General features: G+C 50.9%; 1 protein-coding gene across 2 annotated transcripts in view; it reads left to right on the forward strand.

Moving 5' to 3' along the window:
* The window catches only part of CSTPP1 (centriolar satellite-associated tubulin polyglutamylase complex regulator 1), a 182,236-nt gene that overhangs the window by 158,437 nt on the left and 1,018 nt on the right, over positions 1 to 22,781 (forward strand). Inside the window, exons 4-9 of one of the 2 annotated variants that reach the window (XM_026511983.4) lie at positions 1,022 to 1,106; positions 16,094 to 16,179; positions 17,777 to 17,972; positions 18,624 to 18,733; positions 21,301 to 21,364; positions 21,620 to 22,366. In XM_026511983.4, coding sequence (XP_026367768.1) covers positions 1,022 to 1,106; positions 16,094 to 16,179; positions 17,777 to 17,972; positions 18,624 to 18,733; positions 21,301 to 21,364; positions 21,620 to 21,794 — 716 coding nt within the window. In that variant the 3' untranslated portion in view covers positions 21,795 to 22,366. Of the gene's footprint in view, positions 1 to 1,021; positions 1,107 to 16,093; positions 16,180 to 17,776; positions 17,973 to 18,623; positions 18,734 to 21,300; positions 21,365 to 21,619; positions 22,367 to 22,781 lie in introns of those variants that run through there. The other variant, XM_057317532.1, reaches the window with a different exon arrangement.

The following is a 22,781-nucleotide window of genomic DNA, read 5'->3' on the forward strand; positions in this document are numbered from 1 at the left end:
AAAGCATCAACCAAACTAGCAGGGCAGGAGATCTGGATTCCTGTGGCTTGGGCTAACTTAGGTCCAAAGAAACCAAGTGCCTGTGATCATCATCTTCATTCCCCAAATGTGGCCATGCCCTCTGGATTCCCTTCTCTCACTCATTCTCCCAGTTAGGATGGCTTCCAGGTTGCCTGCGCTTGCTTTACCATTAGCTTTTCCTTCCATATGTGAAATGCTTTGGTATACAGAATACTTGTGGATTGCTGCCGCCTGGCCGATCTAAAGCCTTTTGGCTTTTGTCCATGCAGTAGCAAAACAACCTTTACACATCAGTGTATCTCCTCTCCCTCGGGATCCCGAGATTTGTCTCTCTGGGTTTTCTGATGGGCGAACAGAGCCTCATCCTGGCTCATCTCTCCCAGAGCGCTGCTTCTGTATGTCAGGAATCATTTGGTTGCCTTGACTGTGTATCTTGAACATTTGTCTTGGCTTCCTGTAACAGAATGACTAGATTCGTGTGCAATCCCGGATGACAGAGTAATAAGGTCTGCGGGTTGCTATGATGTATTCTTCTCCATATATGCAAGACTGAGTTTGCCTTAGGAGTGCTTCCAGATATTCTGCGGATGGTCTTTGGGCATGTTGTGGTGAATGGTACCATGCCAGAGAATTTCAGCAGATTTAACCCGCTTTGAAACGACTCGTTCTTGCGGATTTTCATACACAAAGAAAACCAAACCAAGAAGGCTGATCAGGGTACCCCTCTTGTTCCCTTCTCGCCCAACCACTTTTCAAACCAGTGAAGCCCCTTTAGCCAAAATGTTGTAGCTGGGTACCTTCCACCCAGGAAAACTTTGTAGGAACAGTGATCTTAGAATCTCACCCCCAGAGGTTAGCGGCTAGCTCACCCATAGCACTGACTTACCTTTGTAAGAGCGGCTCTATCGAAACGAGGTCTGAAACCCAGGAATTGGCCAAAGAGAGAACAGTGCTTTCCCCACACGGAGATCTAATGTGTTCCTCTCCATTTCATCTTCAGATTTGCTGACCATGAGAGAGTATCACTGTTTGCTGCAATTGCTGTGCCCGGATTTCCCGCTGGAGCTCACTCAGAAAGCAGCCAGGTATGTCCCCTGGGCTCTAGAAGCCAGCTCAGCCCTCAGTGCGCCAGGGCTCCTTAGAGAAACCTGAAATGTATACAAACAAACAAACCATTAGGAAGAATAAAAAACCATTAGGGAGAAACTGGCATTTGGAGGGGGGTCTATTTAGGATTCGCCCCAAATCACAATACTCACTTTCTGCCATTTCCAAAGGGAAGCCAAATGATCCTTTGTGGTTTCTGTGGGGAGCCTTCGGGTCTGCAGATAGAGTTGAGGGGTGGTGAGATGAAGAGGCAAACACACACACACACACACACACACACACACTCACACACACAGAAGCCTCTAGAGGACATTCTGAGAAGAGAAGGGACAAGAGTTGGCAGCGACCAGTGAAGGAGCAGATTGAGGCTGGAGACTGGGAAGACAAGAAGGCGATAAGGTCCATCTGAGGGAAGGATAAATCGTATGATTTCTGCTAAAAGAAGGTTTTCAAGATTAGTTCCGAACCAGGAAGACTTGGCAGAAATAGTTTAGAAGCCCCTAATTTCTGGGTTTGGTTTCACAGTCATTCACATTTTTAACCAAATGAGGTCGTTGGACTAGGCCTTCGTTAACTTTTCCTTAACACGGAATTTGAGCTAAGGTGGCAAATGGAAGGATTTCAAAAATTGCGTTGTCTGAAATTGCCAGAAAAGAGAGTTTTTAGGAAAATGCTCTGTATTGTACTATTTGTGACGGATACGTGTCCTTATACATTTGTCCAAAGCTATAGAATACAGAGCAGCAGGAGTGAAGGGTAAAGTACAGACTGCGGCTGACAATGATGCGACAGTGTAGGTCCATTGGCTGTAACAAACGTCCACTCTGGTGCCTTGCGGGATGTTGACAATGGAGGAGGCTGGCGTGATGGGGGCAGGGAGCAGATGGGAAATCTTTGCACCTCCCCCTCCATTTTGCTGTGAATCTAAAACTGCTCTAAAAAAGTAAAGTCTTTTTTTATTTATTTAAAGATTTTATTTATTTATTCGACAGAGATAGAGACAGCCAGCGAGAGAGGGAGCACAAGCAGGGGGAGTGGGAGAGGAAGAAGCAGGCTCATAGCAGAGGAGCCTGATGTGGGGCTCGATCCCATAACACCGGGATCACGCCCTGAGCCGAAGGCAGACGCTTAACCCCTGTGCCACCCAGGCGCCCCTAAAAAAGTAGTCTTAATAATACTTTTTTAAATACCCATCTTACCTAAATCATAATATATGCATTTACCTTCGTTGTTTCATTTACATTCATTTACTTTAATTATCTCAATCCTATAAAAACTGTTATCTTCCTATTTTACTAAAGAGGAAACTGATATAACTCAATTAAAAAAAACAAAACAGGAAGCAGAGGCTCAAAGAGGTCAAGTATGTGGCCTGAATTTACTGATAGCTTGTAAGGAACAGAGGCATGACTTGAACCCAAGGCTGCCTGAACCCAGAGACTTTGCTCTTAACCTCCTCACACTCCTACCTGCTCGTGTTGTGAAGTCATTTCTGCGTCGTGGTTCGACTCACTGAAACCACAGCTGCATCGGCGGCACTGCCCCTAGAACCACCTCAGTCCTTCTGAAACGAGCCAGCCAGCTCCTCCGCCAGCTAAAGAGGTGGGAAGCGCTCTGCTGCCGGCAGCGGACACCAGCCTCCCACTGGGCTGGGCTGTTCTGCAGTTCGCCGCTCATGCACTGACTTTGCGGGTCATGTGCACAACTTGTTTAGTGATCACGCACCCCAAAATCTTTTTCCCTTCATTCTTCAGTGGATACTTACCTCTTCCAGGGGCAGTTGGCCACTGGTAAAAACTGCGTGTAAGTCTTATCATTTTAACTTGCCTGCTATCCAAAGGAGATTTATATTCCCCCCCCCATAGTTGAAAATAAAATCTGGGAGATTATCTCTTGTAATTTAAAAGCAGCCAAGTAAGGGCACCTGGGTGGCTCAGTCGGTGAAGCATCTGCCTTCGGCTCAGGTCATGATCCCAGAGTCCTGGGATGGAGCCCCACATCGGGCTGCCTACTCAGTGGGGAGCCTGCTTCTCCCTCTGCCTCTGCCTGCTGCTCCCTCTGCTTGTGTGCTTGCGTTCTCTCTCTCTCTCTGTCAAATAAATAAATAAAATCTTTAAAAAATAAATAAATAAGTAAAAGCAGTCAAGTAGAGCTACCTTGAGATTTCCAATGATAGCTCCCCCTGGGGTCAGATCATTTCAAGGAAGATTCAGACCCAAAATTTTGGGGGGAAACTTGGTACTCTTAAAGATCGTACTATGATTTCTACATAGCTGAATGATAAAAATCAACTGTGATCTCTAACTAAAGAACTCCTAGAGAAAAGGAGAAAAGAAACAGTGAGTGTGAGCGTGTGCGCTCCATGAGCTCAGGCAGGATCCGTATCAGTCTTGTTCGCCGCTGGACCCGTGTCGCTCAGCACAGTACCTAGATGCACGCTACACACCCTGTGAGTGTCTCCGATTGAACGAACATACGAATGATACCCCTTGTCAGAGACTTTACATGGTGCTAGTAGTCCGTAACTCTAGGAACAAAATCAGCAACTGTGTCCTATGTTCATTTGTTCATTCACTTATATATTCATCACAAATTTTTCACAGCTTTTTGGGACACAATTCAGATACCACATCGTTCACCCATTTAGAGTATAAAATTCAATGGCTTTTAGTATATTCACTGAAGATATTCATATCCATCACCACAGTCCATTTTAGAACATTTTAATTACCCCCAGAAGAGATCCTGCACTCCTTAGCCATTATTCCCCAACCCCTCCCTCGTCCCCAGCCCTGGGCAAACACTCATCCGCTTTCTGTCTCTATAAATTTGCCTATTCTAGAGCTTTAAAATAAATCCAGTCATACACTATGTGGTCCTTTGTGGACTAGTCTGTCTCACTTAGCATCCTGTTTTCAGGGTTCAGCCATGTCATATTAGGTGTCAGTAGTTCATTACATCGTTTCCTGAGTGCCGATTTCGCACCAGGAGCTCCGATGCTACACTGGGGGTGCAGTGATGAGCAGATACAGTTCCTGCCCCTCAAGGAGCTGAACATTGGGCTTGGAAGAGGATCACTTGGGCTCCAGTCACTGCCTGCCACCACTCTGTGACATCTCCCCTTGGTTTCTGTCCTCCTTTTCTGAAAGGTGGGTGGCAAGTTAATGAGGGCGACCTTTTGGACGATATTCAACCCCCCACAGCCACAGTTTGGCACTTGCCCCGCCCATCTCCCATCCCCTTCCGAACAATCTGGTATGTATAAGCCCTCGAGATTAGAATAGAAGTAACATAGTCTTCTCCAGTTCACGGATTCTTACAATTATTGATACCAACCAACTTCTGGAGTGATATTCCCCTAGCTGTGGCTAGAAATGAGGCTTATCCCCTTCTCACCAAGATGCTTACTGGGTGATAGAAAATTCAGACCTCTCCATTTGAGTAGGAAGAAGCCCTGTAGCCAATCTTTGTCAGTAGCTGTGTGAGGGGATTCTGGGAATGCAAGTATAAACAACAGAAGGGCCTAGGGCAATCCTTGGGATACTGGCTAGGAAATTGGACCTGAATTCAGAACTGGGGGAAGTTTGTTGGCTCCCTGTGTTTCTGGCTTCTGTGTCAACCCGCTTCCCCAAAGCCGTTCTTTACCCACTCCACTCCAGCTGGTGTGTGTATAGAAAAAAATTGTATATGTCCCTGAAAGTGTTCTCTAATTGTTTAAGCCTTTCCTATTTTGTCCTGAAGGTCAAGATCGCAGCTTCCTCACACACAAGATCAGGCTTCTGATCAAAATCACAATGGGGGGTGGTCAGGCCTCCAAAGCCATTACTATTGCTAGAAGAGGCATTGCACTCTCCCGTCTCGTGGCTGGGCTGACTATTCAGGGCCCTGAGGTCTGGGGACAGGCCGCAGAAGGAGGCTCATGTCTGTGATGACGTGTGCAGAGAAGAATGTCACCCACAGGCAGCTGCACACCAGAGCCTGTTCGGGGGCATGGCGTCTCCACATGTGTCTGACGGAGGGTCTGCAAGCTCCGTGACCCGGCCCTGGGGCAGCAGGTGTGCGCGGGAAGCACAGGAGAGGAAAGACAGCAAACGGGCTGCACGACGGGCCTAGCCACAGATGCCCTCCTCCTCACGTATTCCCACAGCCATGGGGTCAGTGAGTAGTTTCATCCTTCAATCTCCATCTCCATCCTCCCTGCACTGGGAGGCTGTCCTGAAGGTGAGGAGCATGCAATTGGAGCCAGACTTCTTGAGTTCAAATCCCGGTTTCACAGTTTACCAGCTTTTGCCCTTAAGAAAGTTATGTAAGTTTTTGAGCCTCAGTCTCCTCATTTGTCAAATGGAAATAATAATAGTTGTAGTAATTAAAGAAGTATGCAATGTGCTTAAAGTAATGCCTAGCACAGAGTAAACTTTCAGGGTTAGAAGTGGTAGTACTAACCCTGACCTGTAAGAGCACAAGCATCACGGCCTTGGAGAGACTTGGGGGTCCATGCCACCGGTGTGCTACTAACTGGGTGACCTTGAGGCTGTCTCATAACTTCTCTGAGCCTTGTTTCCTTATCTGTAAAATAGGGAATAATAGTAACTAACTCATAGGGTGGTGTAAGTTTCAACAACAACAAAATTATACATATAAATGTATATATAATATATATAACAATATGCATATATTATATATAATATGATATATAATATATATAATTTTGTTTTATATATATATAGTTTAGCACATTGTAGATGTTCAATATATAATAGTTTCTTGCTGTTAAAGTAATGTTGGCATTATTATCAGATTTTTAAAAAATAAATGAGAAGTTCCTCAGCTCCCTAAGGCAGTTATTTCTGGCCTTTTTGCACTTCAGAACACTCAGAAAATAATATACACATAACAAAATTCAGTAAAGATGGAGCTGCCCGTGATGAGCCTGCAGGCTCTGGCCTCCTCCCTCCTGGGCCCAGAGGACTATCACACCTGTAGCCCATTCAAGGCACACGTGACACGGGGTCACCTGCAAGGCTTACTAAACCCCAGATGGCGCACTCCATCCCCAGAGTTTGGTGGATCCGAGGTGGGGATCCACAATTCATCGTTCCCAAAGCTTCCTGGGTGATGCTGACGGTCTGGGACGACGCTGGGAGAAGTACTGACTCAGTCTCATCCTGGCATTTTAGAATTGATTGTATCCAAAGGAATTACATTTTCTTCTCTCTCTTGTCATCTAAAACACGATTTAACTCACTTCCCCCTCACTGAAGGCCCGATTCCCTAGTGAATAATACATGTTTAATCGGGGAAAACCTCTTTTATCATGGTTATGTGCTAAATACAGACAGTGCTTCGAAAACACCCAAGTTCCTAAGGAATCTGGTTTTAGACATAACAACTCACCCCCATTTAAGAGGGTCACTTTTCACCTGGCCCCTGTGTCACACAGGCCAGATACCTAATGGTGAAGGACTCAAGCGCTGGAGCCAGACAGCCCTGGACTCCAATCCCAATTCCTTCACTTACTGGCCTGCGACACTGAGCAATTTCCCTAAGCCTCAGTTTCTTCATCTGTAAAATGGAAATAATGATAACACCTGTCCCATAAAGTTGTTTTTAGGATTTAATGAAATAATGCATGTAAAATGCCTGTCACACGGCCCTCAAAAAATTATAACGAGTGAATGGATTCCCGCATTCATTTTTCAAATGTTTCCTGAGCATCTAGTATCTGCCAGACTTCACGCCTTGCACTGAGGAGTCAGCTTTATGCTTTCTTAGTGTCTTTCTTTATGCCTCTCCCTGGCAATATCTTTCTTCCTAGATCTCTTCCCCAGCTCACCCCAAAAGGTCTTTTGCCAAAACAGACCATCCTTTCCTTCTCCATTATTTCATTCACCCAATATTTAGAAGTGCCTCTTATTTTTTTTTTAATTTTATTTATTTATTCGACAGAGATAGAGACAGCCAGCGAGAGAGGGAACACAAACAGGGGGAGTGGGAGAGGAAGAAGCAGGCTCATAGCGGAGGAGCCTGATGTGGGGCTCGATCCCATAACGCCGGGATCACGCCCTGAGCCAAAGGCAGACGCTTAACCGCTGTGCCACCCAGGCGCCCCTATAAGTGCCTCTTATGTGCCTGTCGTTATGCTTGTGGAGAGGCTAATGGTAAGGAAATTAGATGTCGTTCTGCCCCTCAAGGAACCTACAGACTGATAGAGCCCAGACGTTAAATGAAGGAAGTGCCAAGTGCTATAGGAACAAACAGGAGACCAGCCCTAACCCGGGGAACCATGAAAGGCTTTTCTATGAGGAAGAGATGTTGAGTTTGGGGCCTAAACGATTAGTTAGAGATGAACACACCCTAACAGCTGTCAAGACTTGGTTACGAACAAGGCCATCCTAACTAAGATAGTATGGTCCTAGAGTAAGGACAGACGAACGCATCATAGCAGACAGGCCAGAGCAGACCCCCAGATTTATAAAAATGTGATATTTAAAAAGGTAATATTGCAGAGCAGTAGGGAAAAGGATGATTCAATACACATTGATGGGGCAATTGGTTACTCACACAGGAAAAAATGAAGTTAGAGTCCTACTGCATATCCTATTCGGAAGTCAGTTTCGCATAGATGACAGACCTACGTGTGAAAGGCAAAACTGTAATACTCTTAGAAGAGAGGAAAATATATTTATGGCTAGCAGGTAGCAAATGAATTCCTTAAGATACAAAAAGCCAAGGGGCAGCTGGGTGGCTCAGTCAGGTAAGCATCAGACTCTTGCTTTTGGTTCAGGTCATGATCTCAGGTCCTGAGGTTGGGGCTCTCTGCTCAGCGGGGAGTCTGGTTGGATATTCTCTCCCTCTGCCCTCCCCCTGCTCGCTGTCTTTCTCTCTCTCTCTCTGAAATAAATAAATCTTTTTTTTTAATTAAAATTTTCTGTTCAACCAAAGATAGCATACTCAAAGTTGAAAGAGAAGCCAGAGACTAGAAGATTTTTATGCATATAACTAACAACAGATTGGTCTGCAGACTTGTTAGTCTAAAAAAAATGTTATGAAGAACTCCTACAAATCAATAAGGAAAAGATGAAGAACCTTAGTAGAAAAATAGTCCAAGGATCTGAGCAGGCAATACATGGAAACCCCTAATAGCTAATAAGCATATGGGCGTGTTTTCATGCCCAAACTCACTAGGAAATCAGGGAAATGCCAATTAAATCAAGATCCTTCTTCACATCAAATGGCAAAAAAATTTAAAGTCTGATAACAAGGGCATTGGTGAGGCTGCAGAACTCTCATGAAGTGCTGGCAGGAGTATAAATTGGTACCATCACCTTGAGGCCATTTAGGCAAATCTAAAAAAGTTCACAAGTAGGGCTGCCTGGGTGGCTCAGTCAGTGAAGCGTCTGCCTTCGGCTCAGGTCATGGTCCCAGGGTCCTGGGATCGAGCCCGGTGTCAGGCTCCCTGCCTAGTTCACAGCTATCCCTGGTTATAAGGAAATACGCAGCCTTGTTGGCGAGAGCTACCGTCGGAGTGCTCTGCAGCCCCTCGGCAGAAGAAAGAACAAAGCGCGGTATCTTCATACTGCTCGATGCTGTACAACATGGAAATGGGTGCAGGTAGAAATACATGCGTCAACACTGATATGTCTCAGAATACCAAGTTCCAAAATGATAGAGTTTGAAAACAAGCAAAACAGAGCAGACAACGTTTTAAGAATAGAGGCATTTGTGTGACTTATGATGGTATAAAAAACATGCAGAGGGATGCTCAACCCCCAGGTTTCCATGGTGCTCCTGGAGGAAGAAGGGATGAGGGAGCGGTGCAGAGGTGGCCTGAACAGTGTGTGTAATCTTTTACAAAGCTTTTCCCAATTGAAGCAAGGATGGCAAAATGGTAAGGTTTGATGAAGTTGGCTAGGGGTCCACAGGAGTTTCTTATATTGTTCTGACTCATTTTCTGAAGTTTTAAATATTTCATTTACAACAAAAAGGATGGTTAGGATGGAGGTAGAGAGCGATGGGCAAGAAGAGGAGCCGAAGGGAAATAAACATCCCGGAAAAGACGCCAGGCTCTCACCAGCGATGACCTAGAGGAGCTTCGAGAAGCCAGTGGTTCTGGAGTTTGAGAACTTTGGGGACCAAAAGAGGAAATGAGGGTCTCACGAGGCCATGCACGGGATTTGGTGTTTATCCTAAGAGCAAGAAACAGTTGGTGCCCCGCTGTCAGGCTTCTCGGGAGGGGCGGGACAATGGGGTTTAAATGGCTGTGCTAGGGCCTTGGGCTCTGTGCAGGGAGAAGCAGCATGAGGCCTCAGCTTCTGAGCGCTTCGGGGGCGGGTACTCAACACTGCGAACAATCTCCAAGAGTGGGAGAAGGGACAGCGCCCCCGGTATTACTGCCGCTAGAGACCACAGAGCCTCTGTTCTTTCCGGGTGTGGCTGTGATTAGAGTCAGGGAGACCTGTGTCTGAATGACCGTTCTTGCATTTCTACCTGTGACCTCGGCCAAGTTTCTGAATCTTTCTGAACCTGTGTGTTCTCCATGAAGATATTCCTTGAGCTCACCTCATAGGATTAATATGAGAAGGAAAGGAAATGACGGATGCATGTTCCTTACTGACACAGTGAGCCCCTAATGAGTATTAGCCATTGTTGTTTGCTTGTCAGCACTCTCTGGATCAAGCTGCTTAGGCTCTGCAGGGCAGCTCGGGTCTGGGGTACCCTAGAGGGGCAGGCTGGAGCCAGGCGAGAGCAATGACCCGGACGTCCCAAGCTGCTCTGCGGGTCTGGACTTGCGGCAGCTTGCGCAGCATGAGGGTGCACCCCCACAGTCCAGAAGAGGGGCAACCCTAAGGAAGCGTCCCAGGCAACTTCCGCAGCAGCTTCTCCCCCCGCCCCCTCACTGAAGGTGCCACCGCGTGGTTTTACCCTCACTCGGGGGTACAAAAGCACAGCCCGCCGAGCTGCACGCTGAGTCCCAGCACACCTGGGGACTCGCTTCACCCATGAAAGACCCCAGTCGTCCGACCTCCCAAAAGAGGTGCTGTCAAGGAAGGTGGCTCTTCTTTCCGGCCCCGGCTGAGGGCTGGCTTCCCCCCAAAGTGGGCTCGAAACTAGATAGTTGGCTTCCGCCCGAGAGCCTCCGCGTGGCTGGGTGCTGGTAGCACTCACTTCCTCTGAGCTCTATTTTTACTTGCTATTTTGAGCTATTCCAGCACCTTCAGCCAACTAGAATACACTTATTGATAGCAACTCACGCTTGTTTTAAGTGTTCATTATACTCTAAACACAGTGCATCGTCATGTGGACTTTTCACCAGAATCCTATGAAATTGGAACTGTGATCATCTCCTCTCTTCAGACGAGGACACTGAAGTGCAGAGAGACACGACGACATGGCCAGGGAGCAGTGGACTGGCATCCGATCCCCGGGCTGCTGGCAACGCAGAGCGCCCGGCAGCCGTGAGTCCGGGGACACTGACCCGTGGCGTGAATAGAAAGTTGGCAAGCCTGTAGGTTCAGACTGAAAGCTGTTGCTTCCTCGGCGCCCACTTAACCCCCGGCCAGCCAGCCCGTCCCAGCTGCTGGAATTGGGCAAAGGAGGGAGAGAGGGGCCGGCCCCCTCAAGGTTAGCTCCGACCCTGCCGAGTGTCCTTTCTTCATTCCAGAAGGTTGCCTGCCCCGGACTCCAACCCCCACACGGTTCTGCTCAGAGCCAACCTGAACTGACTGCCTTGACGTCTCTCCTACAGCCCCTCTATCCACGCCTGCGGCATCGCCTGCAAGGATCCTTCCATGATCCAATGGATACATACGGACTCTTGTTGGCCACGGCTCCCTGTTGGCTGCACCTCACAGCAGTGGCCGCCGGGCTCCTCCAGGTGTCAGAAGCAGCTGGCTCGTTAGCAGGGGGCCTCTGGCAGCAAGGGGTGCGGAGCCAACTGCCATCGACTAGAAAACACACATGTGGATGACCTCATTTCCAAGAGATTCCTTGCTGCGCCCTCTAGGAGTGGTGACAAGTGTGAGTCCAGGATGAAGGAGCTGCCTGTGGGATGCAGGGCCTACAGCCCAGGGTTGTCCCTGTCACCAAAGGCAAAGACAGACCCGTGCCTTTCCCCACACTTCTGCCAAGATTCCACTGCCAGATACCCAGAACTTTCATGGGTCCAGGCATTCGTTTGGAGATGGACAGTGGGACATGTAACGTTTCTAAAAGCTTCTCTCTGTAGGTCTTTCAGACATTTCTGCAGCCACAGGCCCTTCGAACAGCAAATGGCAGAGCCGGCACTAACAGAGAAGCTGTCCGTCTGTCCCACTCTTGGGACAGCACACTCTGTCGGAGCTGGAAGAAGCCCCTCCATGCTTTTGGGAAGCACGAGGCTTCTGCTTAAATCACTCTAGCTGGAGGCATCTCACGCCCTCACAGAGCAGCCTAGCCACAGAGCTGAGCAGGCTGAAGGACTTCTGGAGCCAGACTCTAGATCGCTCTTACATCGTCCTCAGAGGCAGGTCTTCAGGAGTCAGGTCATGGGGCGCCTGGGCATCTGACTCTTGATTTCGGCTCGGGTCATGATCTCAGGGTCATGGAGACCTGCTTGTGATTCTCTCTCCCTCTGCCCACCCCTCTCCCCCCGCAAAAAAGAAGAGTCAGGTCTCAGCCCACACTTCCTCCTCCTTAGTGTTTTCTTCTAAGCTGAAGGATCTAAATGCAGTCATTCGTCTGATGTCGTGGTTTGTGACTCACTACCCCTATTCCATGACTCTAGTTTGTTTCTCTTAAATGCACTGTCCAGACCTGAACGGAGTACCCAGATGTCAGCCAGCCAGGGGAGAAGAAAGGGGCCACAGTACGTGGCCCCTCTCATGCATTTATTCATGCTTTCCTTCATTCAACAAATACTTAGTGAGCACCTACTATGTGCCCTGCACATGCCAGACCCTGAAGTCAAGCCACAAGCTGAGAGACAGAGGTGGCACCTGATGGATCTTATACTCCTGGGGCAAAGACAGACGTGAACAGGATGAGGAGGTCACAGGGAACTGCGGAAGCTGGTAGCAGGGAGGCCTACTTCTAGTGTGGAGTGGAGAAAGCTTCCCAAGGACGTGCTCTGTAGGCTACGATGCGAAGAAGGAGTAGGAGTCAGGGGAGGAGGGTGGCAGGAAGGGTGGGGAGCGTTTCAGGTGGGGGGACCAGCTGGTCTGAAAAGCACGAGGAAGGAGGGAGCATTGGAAAGATTGTTAAGGGTCAGTGTGACTGGAACACAGTGGGGGAGGCTGCCTGTGGCCTCCACTGTGTCTAGAGGGATGAAGGGAGGCAGGGAGCCGGAGCATGTGGGCTCATAAGCCAGAGTAAGAATGGGAATTCTGTTCTGAGGTCAACGGGAAGCCCGTGAAGGGCTTTAAACAGAGTTGTAAAGTGGTCAAAATCACATTGAAAAAAGTTTTTGTGACCTCAGCGTGGAGAGTCCACTAGAAGGAGGCTAGAGTCGTTGCGGGAAGCTGGGCAGGAGGTCATCCAGGGGCGCACAAGAAAGACGCAGAGGTGGGCAGCGGAGGTGGCTGTGTGGAGAGCAGTGGGCAGGTTCGAGAACCATGCTAGAGTGGGATGGCTGGGACCTGGTGATTGATTGCTGTGGGGCGGGCAAGGGAGGGCATTTCCAGGAGGCCTGCAGGACTTCAGGTCTCGGGCTGAGCAGAATAGGTCTCGGGCTGTTCCTGAGAGCTAAGATCCAGTTGGCAGCCAAGAAAACCCCTCCGTGGGACGCCTGGGTGGCTCAGTGTTAAGCGTCTGCCTTCGGCTCAGGGCGTGATGGGATTGAGCCCTGCGTTGGGCTCCCTGCTCTGCTGGGAGCCTGCTTCTTCCTCTCCCACTCCCCCTGCTTGTGTTCCCTGTCTCGCTGGCTGTCTCTCTCTGTCAAATAAATGAGTGAAATCTTTAAAAAAAAAACAAAAAACAAAAAAACCCTCTGTCCTTTGCACGCATGCTGCTGGCTTCCAGGCACATGCCCCTCATGTCACGGTCTGCCTCCCCCAACCACCCTGCTGATCTCTCCCACCTTTCAGCCAACGAGCCGCCCTGCCCGCGGAGCCTGCCACACTTGTGCGGTGGGTCTCCTGCCCTCCAACGGCTGCCCCCTTCCCCAGCTGCGCATCTTAAAAGAGGCTGCTAATGTCCACAGTAAAGAATGGCCCCGACAGAGGCTGCAGGCCAGGTCTGACTGGAAGGGCGGGCCCTGTTTGCAGCGTCTAGTCCTCTCTGCGGCTGCGAGAGGAAGATGCTTATGGCAATTGGCTTCAAAGCCCTGGTATGGCAGCGCCCGTCTCGGGAGCATGCTGATTAGCAAGAATTACAACTTCTGGAATTAGACAATGGTGATGGTTGCACAACTTCGTGAATATACTAAAAAAAAATTGTACGCTTTTAAGGGGGAATTTTATGGCATTTGAATTGTATTGCAATATAAATGAAGAAATAAAGAAAGAAACGGTACATGGAGGTCATTGCTGTAAACAGGAGCACTGGGTCCAGGTTGATGATAAAGAAGAGAAGCCAAGTAACATCTTCAAAGGCTCTGGCTCCCCTTCGTGGTTTCCTGCTTGGGGACGTTCTCAGCCCAGTGCTCTTCCCTAGTAATTAACTTCAGGCCATTCGGGTTCTTAGCTGTCCTGGGAGTAGGGCAGGAAGGAAAGGTCACTGGCTTCCCTCCGCAGAGACCTTTTTCTTCTCTACTTGCGCCTGGGAAAGCTTTGAGGTGGCTCGACCCCCGAGTGCTCTGGGAGAGCTCTCTCTTCCTCTGTAGTTTGGGTGTCTTTGCTAACCGCAGTCTGCCCCACCTGCCTTCTCTCTGCCCTCTGTCGCCTCTCCCTCCCCATCCAGATATCACAATCTGGGCTTTGTGCCCTCTCTCTTCCTTTTTGCCTGCCTGGGTTCTCTTGGGTTAGGAGAAATGGGGGCAACTACCTGGTCTATGTTGGTCCCGGGAGCCACTGATGGAGAGACCAGGATGCCCCCATGTGGCCATCAGTAGCATTGCTTCTGGCCTTGAATTTTTTCCAGCGGAAATTTTAACGTTCAAATCTGGGGCAGATGTTTTTCTTCCCCCAGAGATACATGAGAAATGTTAAGGCCTTAAAATATAGGTGAAAAGAAAGAAAATAAATTAGCCACATAGATTACAAAATAAAATGTTAGTGTTTATATTCTGTATCTTTATTTTAAGAGAGGCAGTGTGAGGGGCACCTGGGTGGCTCAGTCGCTTAAGCGTCTGCCTTCAGCTCAGGATCGAGCCCCACATCAGGCTCCCTGCTCAGTGGGGAGTCTACTTCTCACTCTCCCTCTGCCTTTCCCCCTCTTGTGCACATTCTCTCTCTCAAATAAATAAAAATCTTTTTAAAAAATAATTAAAAGAGGGGCGCCTGGGTGGCACAGCGGTTAAGCGTCTGCCTTCAGCTCAGGGCGTGATCCCGGCATTGTGGGATCGAGCCCCACATTGGGCTCCTCTGCCATGAGCCTGCTTCTTCCCCTTCCACTCCCTCTGCTTGTGTTCCCTCTCTCGCTGGCTGTCTCTATCTCTGTCAAATAAATAAATAAAATCTTTAAAAATAATGATAATAATTAAAAGAGGCCGTGTGGCCTAATGGAAGTACCATGGCCTGTGGAGAAGAGCAAACTCCCCAGCTAGGCGGTCTTGGCAATCCAACTTCTCTGAGACTTAGTCCCTTCACATGCAAAATGTACATAATTGCAAGACCTACCTCACAGGAATGTTGTGGGATCAAATCCGCTATATTAAATGCCTCGCACCGTGCCTGCCAGGAAGTAGGTACTCAGTGCACGTCAGCCGTTCCTGTCGTTGCCATTACTACGACTAGAGACTGGATGGAGGGGCGCTCTCTCTCTTCGGGGAGCTCTGAAAGCAGCGCTGGCTGCCTCGCACAACTGCAGGGGCGCCTGCCGCTCTCCTCTCTCGAACGCCGCCCCCCAGAGGTGTGCAGGGTCGGCTCTCTCTGGAGCCGATCCAGGTGCCTGTTCGGGGACCCTCTGACACAAGGAGGTAAAGAGAGATTTCAAAAAATACACGAGAGAGCAGAATAAAACAATTTTGCCAAACAGGAAAGACAAAGCCAGGAGGGCCAGTCAGAAACAGATTGGGGGCCCCGCTCCCCTTCAGTAGCTAATTTTGGCGCCCTGCCTGGGACCTGGATAGAGCCCAGCAAGTGCTAATTTCCTTCCCTTCCTGTGCCCTCCTGCACGAGGCCCTGAGCAGAGTGTGAACATGGCCTTGGTCTGATCCATTCAGTCATCAGATGGCTTTCTTCCTGAGGTGGGAGGGCCTCGCAGGGGGTGGTCCGCTTGTGGGAGCAGACAGCAAGGAGGGGCACAGCCGCCATGGCGACACAAGATGGGGTGTGTCTCAGACCCTGTCAAGGGCAGAGTCCCCAGTAGCTCGGTACCCTCTTCCCTTGTCTGCCGTCCGTGTCCCAGGACGGAGGTGCCTGTAGTCGTCTGGGCCCTTGGTAGCTTATTAAATCTCAGTGCCACTTGCCAAGACCTCTTTAAGCTTCCTGGCTGTTCTTTTTGCCTTTTCTGCTCGGCTGTATTTATTCTGAACTAAATGGTCCTCGCTGCAGGATGAAAGGATTTGCTGCTGAGTATATGAAAAGAAATCTTGGCCGCATTACAGTTGCACCCTGTCCTTGCTGCCCACCCCCACGCTCCATCCACTAGCTGGTGCCACCGAGACTGAACTGGGAGCCTGTCCTTGGTCGTGCAGCTTGGTGGCAGAGTCCCACTGATGGAGAAGTGAGGTGACTGGAGGAGCTGGCCTTTGGGATTCCCTCTCCCAAATGTCTTGCTGTCCCCAAAAGACTGGAGCCCCACAAACAGCTCACTGACATGCTCCCTAGCCCCCCCCCACCCTCCCCCCCCCCACACGTTCTCTCACGTTTTCTCCCTCTTTCTCCCTCAGGATTGTGCTCATGGATGACGCCATGGACTGCTTGATGTCTTTTTCAGACTTCCTTTTTGCCTTCCAGATCCAGTTTTACTACTCAGGTGAGAGCCTTCCAGGGTCCCATGTGGGCTCCTGTCAGGGGCATGTCTGCCTGTCCTGCCCCGGCGTCCTTTCCATCTGCTGCCTGGCACGCACATTCCCCCCACCCCCACTGCCTTCGGTGGCGTGCTTCACCATGGGTCACAGACAGGATGTCTCGTTCCCACTGCTGGTCACAAGATTCGGTCTGACAGCTGACTCCCTCAGCCTTCTCGAGACAACGAAAGCCATGGCGCTTCCAGCCAGCGCGCGGCAAATCCATCTAAGTGATAGGGACAGTCACTAGAGCCATGCACGCTGCTGTAACACACACGACACGCCCACGGTGTGTCCAGTACTCACTGTGTGTGCCAGGCATAGCACTGACTTTAGTGCTTCCGACAGCCCTAGGCGATAGGTCCTCTCAGAGACCCGCTGAGACACAAGGAGCCCAAGTCGCAGAGCTGATTAATGGTGGAGCCCAGACCTGAACAGAGGGCTCGCTCCAAAGCCGGGGCTCCTGGCCACACAGCGCTCTTACTGCCATCAGAGGGGTCTCCCTCGGCCCCGGCTCATGTGTGTGGGCACACATTTTCCCACCCACACAGCTTTTCCTAAGCAGACACCAGCCCTATCTCACCCGCCTGTGCTGCTCCCCATACACACTGGCTATGTCCTGAAATTCCTTCTGGAATCAGGTGTAACAGAAATAGACGCATAAATACAAATGCACAGCAGCTCACACCGTGCACACAGCAACAGACGGAATGCTAGGGTCAGAAATTGCTGACTATGTCCATAAACAGACTTGTTTAAAATGGGCTCTTCCAGTAAACAGAAGGCTGTCCTTGGAGCCTGGACGTGGCCTCCCTGCCAACTGGTGACCCCAGCCAGCCTTGGCCTTTGTCAGGCACCACATTCTGTTTTCTTGATGGCAGCACAAGGGCCTGGTCCGGCAGGGGTGGAGCCTGGGGTCTTGCCACCTGCTCTTAGCGGCTGCAGGCATCTATTTCCCATTTCTCTGAAGCTCCTGGGCCCTGGAGAGGGAGCAGCTACGTCTGGGAGAAACTTCCCCTCCTGCCTTTCAAACATGTAATAAGTTAGCAACTTGAGGCTTTCTCTTCCATGCTGGCCTTCCACCACGCTTTCTTGAGGCAGGGAGGCAGGTGGCCTCACAAGTGAGATGGGGCTCACCAGTGCAAGTGTGCACACGTTCACGCTCTAAAAAATATTTCTAACACTTAACGTGTGCCCAGCACTGTGCTAGATAACGGGGCAGGAAGAGGGGCGAGGCACGACCCCTGCCTTTGTTCAGAATCTTCCACTCCAGCAAAAAGGCACAGCAAATACCCAAAACACAAAGGAGTACAGGGTGCTCGGAAAGTAGGGAATAGGGCATCTGCCTGGGCTAGGAGGTGCTGGAGTGGAAACACACACGGTGGTGTCACCGCTCCCGAGGGCACTGGTCCCATGAGGTCGAGGGCTTCTGCTCCCAGGCCGCCATGCACTGAGCACTGAGGCTGGTGGGGTGCTGAGCTAACAGAGAAGGGAGGATGCGGCCAAGGGACCCCATGTGTCCTTCTTGCCTGACCCGTGCCCCTTCCCCATCACACTATGCAGAGTTCCTGGAGAGTGTGGCCGCCATCTATCAGGACCTGTTGGCAGGCAAGAACCCCAATACCGTGATTGTGCCAACGTCATCCAGCGGGCAGCACCGCCAGCGGCCTCCCTTGGGCGAGGCTAGCATGCTGGAGGGAGTGGAGGCCTCGCTGTTCTCCCAGTGCCTGGAGAACTTGTGTGACCGGCACAAGTACAGGTGAGAAATGGAGGCCCCACCTCAGCCCCGGGGACTGGGCTGCTGGCTCTGGAACAGATGTTCTGATTGGTCCACGGCTCCCGGGGCCCTCGACGGCTGAATAAGCACGGTGCCATCTGCCCAGACCAGGCTGTGGCTGATGGGAAGGCTTCCCAGGGGGCTTCCTTAGGGAGGATGCTTCCATGTGGTAAGACCAGCTGTAGATGACCAGCTTGGCCCCCTTCTCCTTGCCAGGAGATAGATTGGCCTTGGCTTTTTAGAGAGAAGGGGAAAACATTCACTGTACAAAGAATTCACTCGACAGAAAGGGAGGGCGAAGCTGTCCAGTGCAGCACAAGGTCTCCTTAGAGACAGAGCAGCCCGTTTGCATTTCCTCCAACGCCAGGCTGCCGCCCATTGCCTTTTCGCCATTCCCTTCCTCCCACTACCCAATTGAAAGCACCGGTTAGCGAACATACCAGACCTTTCTGTCCCCCGTCAATGCCTTACTTCTGGAGCTCTGCCATGCTCTCCCAGGGTCTAGGGCCCCCTGGGGCAGACAGGGTTCCTCAGTCCTGGCTTTGGGCACCCTCCTAAGGCGAAGGACTGGATGAAAAGATGGCACTCAGACTTGCTGGTCTTTGAAGCTGGCTTCTGTACTCTCCCTTCCAGCTGTCCCCCCCCAGCACTTGTCAAGGAGGTACTAAGCAACGTTCAGAGACTGACCTTCTATGGATTCCTTGTGGCTCTTTCAAAGCATCATGGAATCAACCAAGCCCTAGGTAAGCCAGAGCTGGCCACGGCTAGCCTCCCCTCTCCTCCAGCACAAAGCCACGTAGGAGGCAGCTGCTGTTGGCAGACAGGGTCCCATGGAGGAGGGGGCATCACCATCCCCACTGTGACTTCTCACGGTCAGACTCGGAGGTCTAGGGAGCCAGAACGTGCACAACAAAGACCGTGCTGGCTTAGGCCTCTCACACTCTGGGGGGAAGGGACAACCTTCCCCACCCAAGGCCCTGCCCCAACATGAAGCAGCCTCTTGGTGACAGGGGTGTGCCCACTGCCTCCCCACAGAATCCCCAGCCCTGCTTCGGGGAGTGGCCTGCAGGCTCGGCAGACACAGGGCTATTTACTCAGTGGCTTTGGAGATTATGTATCAAAGAGACCTGAATCCCATTTGTAAGCAGGGCAAAGGTGTGTCCAAGGCAGCCTTTATTCCCAGCTGGAAAAAAAAAAAGAAAACTGATTAATCTGAAAAGGAGTGAAAAATGAGGGGAGAGGCCTGCACTGGCCCAGTTTTTCCTGTCTGTCGTTTCTTCCTCTGGTTGGCCTTCTCCACCCACCCCGCTCTTCTCCCTCTCACACCTGCTGCTCTCCCAAGGGAAGAGCCACTAGGCCACCATCCAGCAGAGCTGGAGGGCTTGTTATTCGTCTCCCTCTTCCAGAGGTATCCAGGTGTGCTTGAGGCCCCAGGTTCCCGAGTCCCAAAGAACACATAGCCTTCCCCCAGTTGAGAGAAGGAGGTCAAGGGAAGGAAATTTAACATTCTTTAAATGCCAACCATAGTAGGCCAAGTTGCCATAGATCTTTCACGATACAAAGCGCGCTGGGAATGCACCCAAGAGCGCCAGCCCCAGCAGGACTGACTGAGGCCCACTGAGGCACGATGCTGCCTAGCAACCTCCTTATTCTGAACTGATGGTTGGGGTATGCACATGTCTAGGGACCCCTCAATAAGTGTCGCCAAGGTCACTGGTTGGACCAGAGTAGAAAGGCAAATAGGAGCCAGAAGTCAGGAGTTAAGGGGGCAGTGGGTGGAGACTGGCTTAGGTTTCCTTTCACACCTCGGTAACTCACCGCCCTCCCTTCCTTTCCACCAGTCAGCCCACAGGAAGGAAAAGGAAAAGCTAACTAGCATAGGGTCAGAGCCTGGACAACCTCATGCCCTCACTTTTCCAGGGCCTTTAAAAAGGGCGATCACTGCGTCCACCGCTTTGACCAAGCATGACTGCTGGGTGGAGTGGGAGATGGAGCCTCTGCCCTCACCCGCATCTCCAGGGTATGGAATAGAGACCTGGAGATACTTGGGGTGCAGCCAGTTGTGGAGAGGGGCTGTCCTTTCCCTTAGTCCTCAAGGCACTCACACAGACACTCACACACACGAAAGGAGAGGGCTCCATGGAATGCAGTTTGAAAACCACTAAGACCAAAGGGGCCAGGAGGCACCATCTGAAAAAACTTTGGAAAAGTAGGGAATTGAACTAGAGCCAGATGGGTAAGTTTAAGATCGCGGCTTTCTAGAGACCAGCACTGTTAGCTGCCAGATCCACATTCTGACCACCAGCGAGCCTTTTCCGTCACAATCTGCTGGTGAGAATCCTATCTGCAGACTTCGGCTCCGCCTTCTCTCCACTGTTGACAACTCCAGGGAGAATCCAGGAGGGTCTCCTCTCACCTTTCCCCAGTATCGCAGCATGACTTCCTTTGGTTTATAGCTGAGGAAACCAGCTCAGAGAGAGTTGCTGCCACAGGGATGAGGCAGCTGCCCTCCTGGCGGCTCCTGCCCTGAAGAAGAGTTGGGTCTAATTCTGCCCCAGCCTGCTCTTCTCGCCCCTCAGAGAGTCTCTGAGGAGCTGAGACAGCATTTTTGACCATACTGTCTCCAAAGTTGGCTCCCTCTGATTTGGGGGGGGGCACAAAACTGGATAATTTCTGATTTGGGGGATAAGTGGACATACTCTATGTGTCTGGCTCCCAGTATCTGGGGCCTCAAGGAAGGAACTGAACCCCCCAAGCCCACACCAGCCTACAACCCTCCACCCAGTCTTGGAAGGAGATCACCCTGTGTGTGCAGTGACCTTGAGGTGTGGGGATGTCTCATAGCTGTGGATCCTACCCCAAGCTGAAGAGGGTAGGCATGAGTTCACTGAATTTATCTAGCAGTAGCCACAACTTCCTGCCCCCATAACAGTCCTCTTAAAACTTCTCTTAAGAGCTCTTCCCCATGAACAAGTCATGGGAATAAAAGGCACAGCGTAGAGATTATCATCCATGACATTGTAATAGTGTCTTACGGTGACAGATGGTGAGCACGGTGTAACATATAAAGATGGTGAACCACTATGTTGTACCCCTGAAACTAATAGAACATTGTGTGTCCACTGTACTCAAAACTTTTTTTTTTAGAAAGAGCCCTTTCTCTGATCTTTCAGGTGAGCCCTCCCAGGGTCAGCAGAGCAGGTAGACGTGAAGGTGAGGGGCATGGTGGCATCTGCTGGGGATGCGGCTGTCTGACGAGCCTGCCTGAAAGACGCTCAGATTAAGTTTGTGCCCCCCAATTATCTCATAGGAGCTTTGCCTGACAAAGGGGACCTGATGCACGACCCAGCCATGGACGAGGAGCTGGAACGGCTGTAAGTGTTGGGGGGTGACGCTGCCCCCTTGTGGGGAAGGCCATGCGTCCCTTGGACATGACAGTGCCCTGTTGTGGGTCACGCGATTGTCAGTCAGGGAAGGGTTTGGGCTCCAGCAGAGGCCTGAGGTAGCCTCTCTTCGAGTCCTTTGGGAATACAGCCCGTGGTTTCATCCAAATGCAAGAGTGAACATGGAGGTCCTGGTCTCTAGACAGGAGGCATCTAGCTGCCCTCTGGGCTTCTTCCCTCCTTCAGGCTGGCCCAGGTTCCAGGCCTGGTCAACTCGGCCCCTGCCAATCCAGAGGCCAGCTGCCTGCCTTCCCGGACCCCTCCCCGGGTTGGCTCTCCCTGGAGACCCCTTCATCACGCCCGCAAGGTGGATGCAGAGAGTGATGGCTCCACTGAAGAGACGGACGAGTCCGAGACTTGAGGCATCTGAAGGGTCCTGTCCACATCGCCCCTGTATCCAGCTCCCACCCGGCCCTTGGGACTCCCACCCAACCTCCTCCCCCACTCCTGTGCCATGCTGCCCTCTGCTGGTGAAAAGCCTGAATAACAGGCCAAGCCCAAAGACCAGCCAGAGGGGTTCCGGTATCATCAGCCAAGTCAAGCAGTGACTCTGGAAAGTAACAGCCTACTCTCCTTGGCCCTGTCAGCCTCTGCACTTTAGTCAGGCCCCAAGCTGACAGCAGACTGAGCGGAGGCCATCAGGAAGGTGACTTGCTGACAGTCCCCACCACGTAAGGGTGATCTCCTCACAGTAATTCTAGGAAGAGGAGACCATGAATAACGGTGCAGGGCCTTGCATGGTCAAGGGCGACGCCTGTGGTGCAAATATAGGGTGGACATAAACCCAGTGGCCTTCTGCTGGAGGAAGAGCCACTAGCATGATAGGATGAAGGGTAGGCAAGAAGACAAGTCCACTTTCAAAAACTGCTCCAAGTCCCCTCTGTGTCTAACAGTTCAATATGTTAAATGAATAAAGTCCCTTGTATCTGGTAAGTGGTGAATCAAAAGCCACTAGACGGAGGAGGGCGTAAAGGGAAGGGGAGAGTTTGTGTTTTTGGTGCTGAGTCCCAACTTTTCTGGCAGGACTGGGAGGTAGGGGCCAGGGGACCACTCAAGCCTGGAGACCAACCTCAGAAAATGCGCCAAGAGGGACTCCCCTCCTGCACAGGACAGCAGGCTTTCAAAGGCGCTTTCAGCTGGAATGAGCCTTCAGAAAACAAGTTCAGAGGGTTCAAGGCCAGGTTCCCCTAACTCTAAAGACCCTGGCCCCAAAGGGTTAGCACTGCAGTCTTTTCTAGCCAGAGTTTCATTAAATGTTTGCTAAGCTCCGGGTTGGGGCAGTGGGGATGCAGCTGTGAATGACGGGCCTGAGGAAGACAAGCTTCCAGCCAAGACTGGAGGAAGGTAA

This window comes from Ursus arctos, unplaced genomic scaffold (assembly GCF_023065955.2).
Source record: "Ursus arctos isolate Adak ecotype North America unplaced genomic scaffold, UrsArc2.0 scaffold_23, whole genome shotgun sequence".
Classification (NCBI taxonomy): Eukaryota; Metazoa; Chordata; class Mammalia; order Carnivora; family Ursidae; genus Ursus; species Ursus arctos.